This window comes from Triplophysa rosa, linkage group LG21, assembly GCF_024868665.1.
Source record: "Triplophysa rosa linkage group LG21, Trosa_1v2, whole genome shotgun sequence".
Classification (NCBI taxonomy): domain Eukaryota; kingdom Metazoa; phylum Chordata; class Actinopteri; order Cypriniformes; family Nemacheilidae; genus Triplophysa; species Triplophysa rosa.
The window spans coordinates 14929209-14942344 of NC_079910.1; the positions used below are offsets into that span (position 1 = coordinate 14929209).

At 39.2% G+C, this 13136-nt stretch overlaps 1 protein-coding gene across 3 annotated transcripts in view; it reads right to left on the minus strand.

The window, feature by feature from the left end:
- Positions 1-13136, minus strand: part of lama5 (laminin, alpha 5) — a 78285-nt gene that overhangs the window by 5692 nt on the left and 59457 nt on the right. For all 3 annotated transcript variants that reach the window (XM_057363122.1, XM_057363123.1, XM_057363121.1), the window contains exons 44-69: positions 12545-12625; positions 12245-12459; positions 12053-12153; positions 11797-11980; positions 11512-11652; positions 10140-10291; positions 9947-10057; positions 9764-9875; positions 9352-9522; positions 8187-8383; positions 7961-8077; positions 7710-7864; positions 7444-7585; positions 7234-7333; positions 7040-7153; positions 5774-5959; positions 5551-5693; positions 4950-5132; positions 4720-4856; positions 4466-4619; positions 4111-4253; positions 3642-3804; positions 3421-3546; positions 3115-3257; positions 1120-1252; positions 562-705 (exon numbers count right to left, since the gene is read on the minus strand). In XM_057363122.1, the coding sequence (XP_057219105.1) occupies positions 562-705; positions 1120-1252; positions 3115-3257; positions 3421-3546; positions 3642-3804; positions 4111-4253; positions 4466-4619; positions 4720-4856; positions 4950-5132; positions 5551-5693; positions 5774-5959; positions 7040-7153; positions 7234-7333; positions 7444-7585; positions 7710-7864; positions 7961-8077; positions 8187-8383; positions 9352-9522; positions 9764-9875; positions 9947-10057; positions 10140-10291; positions 11512-11652; positions 11797-11980; positions 12053-12153; positions 12245-12459; positions 12545-12625 (3748 nt within the window). The remainder of the gene's footprint in view (positions 1-561; positions 706-1119; positions 1253-3114; positions 3258-3420; positions 3547-3641; positions 3805-4110; positions 4254-4465; positions 4620-4719; positions 4857-4949; positions 5133-5550; positions 5694-5773; positions 5960-7039; positions 7154-7233; positions 7334-7443; positions 7586-7709; positions 7865-7960; positions 8078-8186; positions 8384-9351; positions 9523-9763; positions 9876-9946; positions 10058-10139; positions 10292-11511; positions 11653-11796; positions 11981-12052; positions 12154-12244; positions 12460-12544; positions 12626-13136) is intronic.

The following is a 13136-nucleotide window of genomic DNA, read 5'->3' on the forward strand; positions in this document are numbered from 1 at the left end:
TGTGTCAAACACCAAATTTTTAACATGGGGAAAACACATTCGTTTCAGTAGTTTTTATTTTATCACAAATTAATACGTTTAATTCCGTATGGCAACAGCCATCCTTACATATAATAAAGCACAACATGCTTTAAATGATCTATTCATGAAAACATGATATAGATAAAAAACAAATGGAAGCAGATCTGATATGTGATGTGAAAATTTAGAATAGTGAGTTCAGCGGATTCGCACCTGCTTCACGGCAGTGTCAATATTATTTGTCATGCGTCCTTCGCACTAACATTACACCACTGAAGCCGTCGATAAAGCGGCACAGTTTTTATACTGTTTTCTAGAGGAGGAGTCACCTACATTTTTCACGATTGTGACGCCCATGAATATTCCCAATGAGTTATTACAGAAACAATTTATTAAAGTATTGTTTCAAAACAAAGTTACGCCACTGATATCAACAGTCTGCTGTGTTTCAAACAGAAATCACAAAAGTACATCATATATACTCATAAACTCAATATACAAGCATCATTTAATACAGTATTTGTGATTGTGAGTTTGTACCTGGCCTTGATGGTAGAACATGAGGCCGTTCTGCTGATCTGTTCTGAAGCCGATACCAGCGTAGAAGTTGTCTGGGACATCTGGGACATCGTCCAGTTTTAAGCCCAGATAACCTTCGCCAGCGAAATGGGCTTCACGGGTAAACTGAAGCACACATAGACACACACACAAATGTTTTTTAAATCGTAGTTTTTTATTTTCTTACAAAAAAAACAAGAGAAAAATAAAATGCACTCACAACAGATGTACTGTAATTAAATGTACTGACAGTCCCAGTTATCATTTGTGCAGAAATAAAAATCATAGTCAACATGCATTAAAACCAAAAGAAAGAGTTGTCATATTTACTTAGTCATATTATTTTCTATGGTTTAGAAGGTCCCATATAAAGACATAAAGAGAACTTCAATTCAATTTCAGTCAATTCAATCTGATTCTGATTCTGATTAAGAAAATGATAAGACATGTATGTTTCCCAAAAGTTTATTCAGTTCCAATATTGCATGCATTGCCAAACCTAAAGAGGAGCTGAGTGAAGACATTTTTTTGGAAACTCACCAGGAGATCTTCAGGACAACCGTAGCTGATTCCTATACTCTTCATGGTCTTTATCTGAATGAAGCTCTTCAGGGACTTGATGTATCTCATGCAGCCCTTTATGGAGCCACGCTTGGGAAACACACTCTTCAGACTGCAACGACACAAACAGAGTTTGAACACAAACAGCTTAATCAGCAGCCCCTGAAGATAGGTGCGTCCCAAATCGTGCACTTATGCACTATTCTACCCCATTTTGTAGTTTAAAAAAATACTGTGAGTCCTGTGTTCACGTTCAAATTTCTCAAAAAGAAGTGCACTTTAAAGGGGTCATATGGCGGAGGTACGTGTTTTTCTGTGTTTTTGGAGTGTTATAAGTTGCCCATGCATGTATTAGACACGTAAAATTGCACAAATGAAAGTGTGGGAACAAAAGATGCATTCTATCTAAAAGCGAATGCTCAACCAGACTTGCCTGAAACGTCTCGTGTAACCACACCCCGGCGAATCTACGTAACTTCGTAACATGATTTGACTAAGACCGCCCAAATCTACACGTAGTTAAGGTGGGCGTAATTGTAAATCTCATTGTATCGTCTGTCAGTACAATTGCTTTGGAACCTGACGTTCCGAATATGGTAAGAGGCGTTACATTTCCGTGAAATGCTTGCAGTATTTGACCAATCACTACGCACTGGTTAACTGGCCAATCATAGCACACCTCGCTTTTCAGAGCGTTGAGCTTTGTAAAAAATCAGCGCGTATCAGAGAGGCGGGGCAAAGAGGCGATACAAACATGCACGGTATGTGGAAAATACAACGTTTTTTAAACTTTAAATGGTGTACACACATTGCGTTACATCTAAAACAAACAATAATATTCGTTTTAGCCGTGCAATATGACTCCTTTAAGTACCCAGATGATGCACTCATTCAACCAAAAATATGAAGTGTGGAACTCCATGCACTTCACGCACTCAACGGTTGCAGTGTTGCTTACGTAGCGGAAGGGAGGCGGAGCTATCATACGCTGCGCGAGCAAAACTCTCCTGCAGAGTGATTACACTTCAATTTAATGCTGACTGAAGTCATGCTGAGCAAACAGATTCAAATTACATTAAATTAAATATTTTGTGATTTTTAAGGTCTTACTTTGGTCTATGGAGTGTCCAACAACAAGTTTACATACATACAAGGTGTAAAAACATTTTCATTTTCTATTATTATACGGTTCGTTGGAACGCTTGATTCTGATTGGCCAGTCGTGACATTTGCAGGTTCGTTATTCCCAGATAACAACCTCTCAAAACTAATAACATACAGTAGCCCGGATGCAGCAAATCATTTTGACAAACTGAATATAAATATATCTTTTAATAACATATATGACATTATATTTACAAATGATTAAACCAAATTGCCTGTTCGTGAACGTCATTTCTTACCTTAAAACCGAAAGTAAACTGCTTTTCCTCGCATTCGGTAGAAATGAGCTAATAAAATATTTCAAATTCACATTTCATGTCCAGTTTTTTCTCATGTGGCAAGTAGCCGTGTGATAATGTACAAGCAACCTTACAAAAATAGGTAGTTATTATTACCTTATTTCTTGACTGACTCTCAAATGATTCTTTCGGTAATTCATCCGTCTAATCCCCTCCTTTCTGTCAGCCTACTCTGATCTGATTGGTCAGATGGTCTAGTCTGCTGTGATTGGTCACAAATGGAACGTAGGCGGGCATTACACCGAGTGACGCAAATCTGACCCGGAACTGAAATTAGAACGACAGACGTCTCGTTCGCATGGATTTTTATTGACATGCATTGTGTTGTGAGATTGACGTCATTTGCCCTCGTCTGGGAAACCTCACACACTTCCGGTTAGTATAAAACCGTTTAGTATTCCATCTGGGACGATACTACTCTTCTTAAATTCATACACTAGATGGCTGAGTGCATAGTTTGTTATTTGGGACACAACTTATGACTTCTTAATGGAACTGTTGCCATGGTTACCTCTCAGGCATCTGATCCTCGGGTACGCCACCCAGGAAGTAGCTATGTGTGAAGTTAAGTTCTTTGCTTGAAAGGGTGTAGACCTTCTGACGGCCTATCCTCACCATCATTTCATCGTTGCCGAGTCGAAAGATAACATCCAGCTACAAAACACAAAGAGTAAATGACATGTAATAGCATTAATTTCGCCAGACCCTGGTTAACGATATGTAATTTTATACAAATATTAGAATTTTTTATTATACTTTTATAACACAACATTTAAATGTTTCATTTTTGTCATTAATGTAGTGGAATGTGACTTACAAACTTCGACTGAGCGTCAGCAATTGCTTTTTTAGACAAATCATCGAAGTGACTTGTCATTGTTCCCTCAACATTATGGAAGACCTTAAGAAGACCTTCATGCATGGCCACGCACACAAATTTATCCTGAGAAGAAATTCACAGGGACCAAACACATGAACACACTGCAATATATTTCGAAATGTCAGTAATAATGTGAGAAATGATGGTCGCTGGCTCACCCCTCTGTGGAACAACAGCAGAATTCCATCCTGCGAGATGAGTTTGACATACTGCTCGAACTGCCGATCGTCTTTCTGAGTGTTGAACTCAACTTCAACATAACCCGAACCATCAAAATACACACCGTCAACAACCCATTCCGGTGTGTTTACAGGCCTCTTCCTGTTTTAATTCATGGAAGTAATTATAACAAGCCCTGTCACACACACTGTGGGTTAAGCAAGATAATGAGACACTACAAATGATGCAGTTCTTGGTTTCTAGTCAAACTTGGTTTCTTTCATGAAAAGTTATTTGGATTAGTTCAAGTTACTATTAATTACTGACACGGAACATAAACTGGAGACCATTTAATATACTGAATACTGACTAGCAAATATTTGGACAAAATTCAAAAGAACACTTAGGGATACCATAGATTACTTCATGCAGATCTTATGATTTAAAACAGGTTTTTCCCTCTCTCACCTTGAACATGGCAGGTCAGTTGTGGTGTTCATCTGAAACGTTTCCTCAAAGTTATAGAGACTAATGAGCTCTTCATTCAGACTCAGCAACTCAACGCATCCTGTGAAGAAGCTTGTGGACGACGTGTTAAAACCCGCTGGAGGCTGCACATGTGAGAGAGGAGAGCAAAAAACATATGTGCAAATCGAATTTTTTGCATATATGAGCGAACGTTACTATACTGGTCTCTAGATATAGCTCTAGTTTTAATAGTTTGGCATCAGTTGGTTTAAATGTTGACGTTTTTTCATCACAAACGTTCAAATCAACACAATTGAGAAGTAATCTACCGAATGAAATTCAATTCATTACTTACTTGAAATGTGCTGGGGTAACCGCCGACATAAAACACGGTCTCCTCGGCTGGTAAGTTGAGTAGGCCATTTTCTCCACCAGCTACCATGCTTTTCTTAAATATATTTGTGCCTTCTGAATCAGTGGCCATTGCCATCTGACCGTACTGAAGAGTCCTGCATACACACAATATATAGGAGTCGATATTTTTGACTTGACATAAGAAAGCTCAGTTGATTCGAAAAACTTCAAGATGATGGCAAGCTTGTTCCTCACCTCTCCAGGGCGAGTTGGTTGAAGTAATCTGTATTCACGCTCATTGGCATTAGAACATCTGCTGTATCTCCTCCCACGTTAAAGTACCAGCGCAGATTTGTCCCCTCCAGCTTCATTGCCATATAGTCTTTAGTAGACTACAGACGTACGGTATAGAAACATGAGGGTTTATATTTATGTTTCATTACACACTTTTACATTTATCAATTTATTTGAGAAGTCTAACTTACATCTTTGTTGCCGAGATAGAAGACAAACTGAGGTTTGGAGGGTTCGGCTTGGCGGCGTCTGCGTTTGGTACGGGGAAGCTTGACGTATATCTGTAGATTCGAATAGGCTGCCAGGTCGGCCACGTTTTTGGGCGTCCTCACCTGTACTCCAGAGTTGCCATTAAACTGCATGGACACGCTCACCTGAGGGACAAAAAGGCGAGTCACTGCCTGTCAAAACTATATCATCCGATTTAGCGGTTTTGCTGACATTCCCATGACGTTATGAAAACATAACGTTTTTAATGTTCCTCTAACAATGTAAGAATATAATTTTTTAACATAGTTTTCATAATGTTTAAAAATGACAATGTTGATAAAATGCTCTTTTGACGTTACTGCAAGAACATTTTTGATAACTCAAACCCAAACATTATTGTTATTATTGTAAACTAAAACTGCTAAAACATTTCTGTTAATCAAAGTCAATCAAATCAAAAATCAGCCTAATATTATTGGAAAAAATAAATTCAACAAAATTAGAAATACTGCAATTATCAATAAACTGAAATAAAATGAATACAATCATTAGTAGTCGTTTAGATCTTCTAAAGAGTTTTACCTTGTTGGCAGCGTTGCGAGCCTGCTCGATAAGCTGTCGGATCTTCTGGATGCTGTCTGAGATGTTGGATGGCTGAAGTGAGTTGTTCTGCAGTCGGTCTAGTTTCTCCATCAGCAGTGGAAGAGTGTCGCTCAGGGCCGCCACTGTAGGAACGCATAAAACTTCATATTAAACTAGCACAACACACACGGACGTGCAAGAACATGCACATATGAACACGCACCTGACACATTGGCGTCGTTCAATGCTTTGTTGATATCGTCACTGGAGGCGTTGGAATCTCCATACTGCTTTTGCCATTCCTCAAGCTGCTTTTTTAGAGGAACCAGCGAGTCGCTGACATTAGTGGCTGTGTTGTTAGCCTGCTCCACCGCGCTCTTAGCATCTGCAATGTCCTTCCCTATGTCATCTGTAACACAGCAACACATTTACATCAGGGTTTCCTTTCAGGGATACTACATTTCAATAATGTCCTTTACCAAACTTAAGCACTTTATATTAAAATCTGAAAAGTCTACTTTTTATGTACATCTTAAAAAGATCAATCACACCAAATAAAGTATACTTGATAATAAAGTCTATGTATATCTGGGCTATACTTGTACTTCATCTTCTGATGGCGATATACTTAAAAGTATAATGAAGCATTCTAAGTATACTCTGCTTGGTAGTTGTGTTTACTCTTATGTTTTAGTAGCCTGTTAAAAATGATTTTAGTTTTATATACCGTTTTATAAACTTTCATGTTCAGGTTAAAATACACTTAAAGTTAGATTATACGTATAAAAATGACCTACCTAAAAAAGGAAATGCAAAAACAATATATAAACTCTAAACTATAAGTCTGATGTTAAGTTCACTTAAAGAAAACATACAAGTATACAGTGCTTGCAGTATAAAAACTACAAAACTAGTAGTTTACTAAAAGTATACTACAAAGTGTGCTTTCATTATTAACTAAAAATGCGCTACAAATATTGAACTAGTAAACTAGCTGTCCAGTATATCAATAAGTTCACTTGCAGTATAGTTGCAGTACAAATGAAAAATCTAGTTGTAAACTGGTTGTGTACTTTAGGCTTAGTACTAAATAAAGTACACTCAAAAGCATACTTTTATAAACTTAACTATTTATAAACTAAAAAGTGGGCCAATTTATATTACACGTACAAGTATACTTCTAGTATACATTGACATTAGTATACTTGCTACATAAAGTATAGTTAAAAATGTGCTACTAATTATAGCTAAATGTGCTAAAAAGTATACTTAAAATGAACATGAAGTATACTCATTTTTGGTAAGTGGTCCTGACATTTCTAATCGCTGATGTTCAATGTCTGACTTCATGCGTTTTGATTAAGGCATAAATTATGTTTAAATGGACGCTAGCTGCATCCATGTAATGTCAGCAATACGAGTTTCCATAAACCAAGTATTGACCAGTGTTACAATTCATAACAGTTGCGCCAAAAACATTGACATTGACCTCGACTAAAGTTGAGCTTATCCTGGATGTTTTTCAGGTCATCGAGCATCCTGTCTTTTTTCTCCACAGCGTCCTGCAAACTCTTCTTTATGGAGTCCACACGGGGCGTCAGATCTGTCAAATCAATTCAAAACATCAATTCACGCTTAATTGCTAATGTGATTTGGAGAACTGCCCGCTCTGAGCGTTCTTACTTTCACTGTTGTTCTTTTGCTTCTCTGCCTCAGTCAGGAGATCCATACTCTGGTTCTTCAACGTGGCAGCGTTTTGGGCCAGATCATCATCAATTATGTTCTGAATCACATACAGAAATAATAACTCAACGTACAGAATGAGATCTCAGCTTAACGTTTTAAGATGAATAAAAGTGAGAGTATTTTGAAACGAAGCATGTTTGTCTGTACCTTCAGAGCCTCTGTGGCAGATTCGTTGGCTTTCTTAGCTGCAGTCTCCGCTTCCTGCACGCTATCTATAATGTTGGTGTACGTACGAGATGCATTCAGAGCTCGCTGTATGAAACCATTCTGGTTGGAGCCGGATATGAGACTGTACAGGAAAAACGCATATTTAAAAGCGCATCGTCTCATTTGCTGTCATATGAATTCTAATGATGACATCAGCATCCTCCATTCAACATATCCAATGACTGACTGCTACAACACGCACACACCTGGAAATATTGTTGGCCAGCTGGTCGAGCATTTCAGCGTGTTTCTCCGCAGCCTCCACCAGGGGAATTTTAGCGGCGGACGGAGCATACTTTTGCACTTTCTCAGCCAGCGGCTTCCTCGCTCCATCCAGCTGAGCCGCCAGACGCTCGTACTCCTGAAAGACATCACATCGGTCACGCACGTTGCACTCGATGAGGTCCATGTGTGCTAAGACGTGATGCGATTTGATTTTGCGTGTACAATCGTGTACCTCTTTGGAGTCTTGGAGCATGGAGAGCAGATCGTTGACCTGGGTCACATCATCTTCTGCCATCTGTAACTGCTGCTCCACTTCCTTTTGCTTCTCGAGCAGGTCATTCATTATTTTCTAGATGATCAGACGATGTTTGAGAGTGATATAGGAGGACAGATTTTCCAAAGAAACCATTTGTGTGCTAGACTGTGTCAGGCACGTGTAAATCTGTGGTGTGTGTTACCTGAAGCTCATCCAGGTGTTTCTGGTTGATGTTGTTGGCCTCAACAGTGTGTGCAGTGTTATTGACCGCTTCATTCAGAGCGTCTCTCAGGTCCATGAGCTGCTGGTTAAACTGGCTCAGTTTGTTTTTGATGTTCTTCGCCAGATCATCATTGTTCAGTGTCCGGTTCGCCATGTCGTTCTTCACACGATCTACCACTATAGGAGACAGAAACATCAGTCGTGACATCAGCTACTCTAAGAAATGGTCCACATCTACATCATGTACGGCGCTTTTCCACTGCATAGTACTGCAGCTCACTTTTGGGGGGTTTTCCACTTGGTACAGTACCTGGTACCTGATACTTTTTTTAGTACCACCTCGGTTGAGGTTCCAAGCGTACTGTACCGATACCAAAATGTGACGTGTTTACACACAGATCCCTGATTGGGCAGAGAGAATCATTACCAGCGTCATTGGATTTGCAACACATGAATACGCATTTTAATACGTAATATTGCCATTTCGTTATATGCTTCGTGACAGTAAAATAGTGATCGAGACCCTTAATGCAATGCTAAATGCTAAATTAGCCTACCCTCGTGCGCCGTCGAGCAAACCAAATGATCGTAGTGTGCTATTTGCTGTAAGATTTCCCAAACTCTCTGGTATTTTAGCAGTATTTTGTTTTGCTGCCATCCGCGTGTGTTTGTCGCGTTCAAAATGATGCTACGGCAGTAGAGGCGGTGCAACCATGACGATAAGTTTATAATCCCTACCCACTTTGAAGCGGTGCTAACCTGCTGTGGAAAAGCAAAGTGAGCCGAAGTGAAATGAGCTGTACCGGGCCGAGTCGTACTAAACCTGAAGGTACCATGCAGTGGAAAAGTGCCAATAGTGTAACACAATGCTTCTCAAACTGTGGGCAGCAGACCCCGGTGGGCACTAAAGGTATTGCAGAGGGGCAATACAGTAGCAGTACTGCAGAGGGACGAAAGCTAACTTCGGGCAAGGCGCGTGGGTCAATGAAACCGTCTATATTTTACTGCCAGACAAATATGGGGGTTTGAAGCTTTTGGGGGGATTTTGCCCCTTTGAACTTCAGGAAGCTAGAACATATATTTTCTTCCTAGTTGTATTGTAATTCTCAGTTTAATATGAAATGAAAAGAGTTTCGGTCACTCACAATTGTTGGCCTGGTCCAGCTCATTTTCTGCAAGTCTCTTCTGGAAGTCAAAGGTCTTGAAGCGCATGTCTCTGAGCATGGACTCCATCTCGGATATCATCTGAGCCAGTTCCTTTTCATTTACCACCTTGCTTTCATTCTGTGCTGTCTGGTTCACCTGCAGTATAAGGCCTACAAACAGATGGGACTACATTATGAGTGTCGCTCTATACAAAAGATGCTACTTGAAAATACATGACTGGCACCAGACAGAGTTGTCAATATGTCTCTATCAGCACAGCACGCTATCACGCTTGTTGTGATAAATTGTTGTGTTGCAAGTGTCTTTTTTTTAGTCTGAGGCATCTCTGAATTATGTCGATCTGAGGAATGAAATAATCTAGCCGTGATAACACTGGCCTTGATGTTGTACCTTTCACATTTCCCATGATGGCCTTGATAAAGCCGAGTAGGTCTTGTGCTCTGCCGTGTGTGGAGTTAGTGTTGTCCTCCACATCCGTTCCCTTCTTTTGTGTGACTGAGGCCTAAAACACAAACAGCCAGGTCAATACGGTCACATACAGACCACATCTAGATCACCGGAAGATTTCTTTACCTTCTCCTCTAACTCTTTAATATCTGAATCAATGATCTGCAGCTCTCCATCCAGCATGTCGGCCTGGCTCCTGCTCTCATCCAGACTGCTGTTGTAGTTTCTTATAGCACTCTGTTAAGATTGGGACTTCCGGTTAGTAAAATAATGCCCACGTTGTTTTGTGTGTTTGTGTGTGAGACAGAAGGAGACTCACATCAATAGCCTCCATAGACACATTAAGTCGGTTTAGCTGAGCCCAGGCGAAGGAGCTAGCATTCAGACTGGTCATCTGCTGGGCAACAGACTCATAAAGCTGGTTCATCCTGTCCAGATCGTCCAGCAGCACCAACACACAGCTGTCACAGGCTATAAACAACCAAAAAACAACATCTAAAGTGAAACAGACCCAGCATTCTGTGGAATTCTCTCAATGTCTGTGATGTCTCAATTATGAAGATCTCAATATGAACTCAACATTTCTCATCAACCAAATCCAGATTATTTAACCCATACAATCTATTTATATTATTTATATAAATTGTTCATTTGATATTTTCATATTATTATCTGTTTACCTATAATCTATTTATTGAACACCTCCATACTCTTCATGTATTTTAACAATTGTCACATCTGTTTCTATTTTATTTCACCCATGCAAAAAACGTCTAAGACTAAATTGATACTTCCATGAAACACAACTGAGAACTCCATGAAATCTCTATTTGAACAATAGAATAATGATATGGGTAATAACTGAACAAGAAAACCGTATAAGTGAATGTCTGGGAAACAAACAAATTAATGAAGAAACGAACAAGCAAACAAATGTAACAACGAATGAATACACAAACAAACAATGAGTGAGTAAATGTAGGACTGGATTCATGAATAATTTAGAGTTTATTTGTAAAATACATTTTTCACAAACGTTTTTTATGATGTTATCATGTTTTTATTGGGTTAGTTAGCAGTTTTTTTTAGTTATTATTACTAATAATATAAATATTACTTGGAATGCACAATAAAATATGATCATTTAAAAGTTAAAAACTGAGTTATCTCTTCAATTGTATAGACTGTTTCATCGGACGCACGCGCCAGGAGTGCAGTTATACCTTCCGGTCTGTGTTTAGCTATTGTCTAGTAATATAACAATTTATTTTTATTTTACTTAATTTATGTTAATATTAATTTATATTATTATTTTATTTTATAATAATTGTATTAAATAAACGATGTTTGTTGTAAGTTCATTTTATTAAATAAACAATTTGTTGAATGGGTCCTGTAGTTTGGTCGCATATAAAGAAACCGTATGGTACATTGACATCTAGCGGTTGAGCCTGGTATCGCAGTCTAAAGTCAAAATATTGGAGAGACAAGTTTAGCCAAGTAACAGTTCTTCTCGGTTTCTTTTGCTTGTTATCAGAAATAATCTACAGGCACTCTATTATTTGTGAATGTGTACCGGAAGTTAAGTGCAGCCCACGAACGCGCGCATGATTTACCTATAATAAATAGATTATAGGTAAATCAATGAATCATTGAATGAGTCACAAGTAAGTGAATGAAGTAATACTGACGTTCGCAGTGGACATCTGTTCTGTGTTGCACAGGGACGCTGTGTGTACTAATACACGTGTCACACTGTCTTCCTGTTAGACCTTCTGCACATCGACACTCCCCACTGCGAGGATCACAGTGACCACCCTTACAATCACATTCTACACAAACACACACACACAATTAAAAAAATCAACTGGGACTTTGTAGACAAATTACAAAAAGAACATTACTGCACAAAGAATGCTGGGATTGATTTTAATAGTCAAAAAGTGACCTATTAATGTACATGTATGTGCACTTACTCCTGCAGCCATCAGGGCCGTAGTCCCAGTAACCCGGTGCACACTGACGGCAGTTCGGCCCGTTCACTCCAGTCCGACAGGAACACGATCCGTTGACGGGGTCACACGGCTGAACCAGTGCCGCCGCTGCATCGCATTCACACTTGTGGCAACCAGCGCACGAATCAAAGCCAAACGCACCGTTCTGAAAAAATCAATGAATCAATGATCTCATAGAAAACAATACAAAAACACAAAAACAGAAAAGGGCATATACCTCACAGCGGTCACAATGGGCACCCACCACGCCAGGCTTACAGCGACACTGACCGGTGTGAGGGTCACAGCGATCAGTGCCACACGGAGAACAATTGCATCCTAGGATAAACAAATTCAAAGTCATGAGAAACTTGACGATTATAACGAAACACTAAATCCCAGTCCAGATATACAGTAAATGTGTTCATACGGGTGCAGTTCTTGGCAGTGATGGCGTCTCCGTAGTAACCCGGGGCGCAGATTTCACAGTGCGGCCCGGCGGTGTTGTGCATGCAGCTCTGACACTCTCCTGTCAAAGGATGGCAGTCGCTGAACAGCATGTTGGGGTCTGAGTTACCGTTGCAGTGGCACGGTTGACACGTGCTGCCGATCACTACAGGGTTTCCATAGTAGCCCGGGGCGCACCTGCATCAGGTCCAAACATCACACGTCATCAATCATTTTTCAGTTTTGTAATTGAGGATAATTAATACAAGTTGCATGCTTGTACCTCTCACACTTGAATCCGGCATAGCCAGGCATGCACAGACACTGCATGTTATTGCGCTTCTCCACACAGCGAACGGCAAAACTGAAAACAAGACCGCGTGTACAACATTTTTTACTGTGAAAAAAATACATCGCGAAACATTTTCTGGAGATTTACTGTTTAAGAAGCAAAATCATGCATATGACTTGTACTTTTAAGTTTTAAGAATTCAACTTAGGATATATTTTTTCCTCTCATAAATTTGTCAAAATGTAAAAGGTGTATATATAAAAAAGAAAAACAATGAGCAAATAGGGTACGCTAAATTTAAAACTTACATGGGATTAAAAATTTGAATTAAAAATATATATGAAGTCTGCACACCAAAGCTCCAAAAATATAAAAAAGACCATCACAAAATGCTTATAAGAAATGAAATATATTTTATAATAAAATAAAAATAAATGTTATTCATAATATCCACGTGCAGTATATTACAAGTGTCATTTTCTTAGACAATTCAGTCTCTTTCGTAAAACAACATAAACATACAGATTAAAAGTTTTGCAGAAGGTGTACCATGCAATGCATGTTGGGATATCAGTGTAGAAAA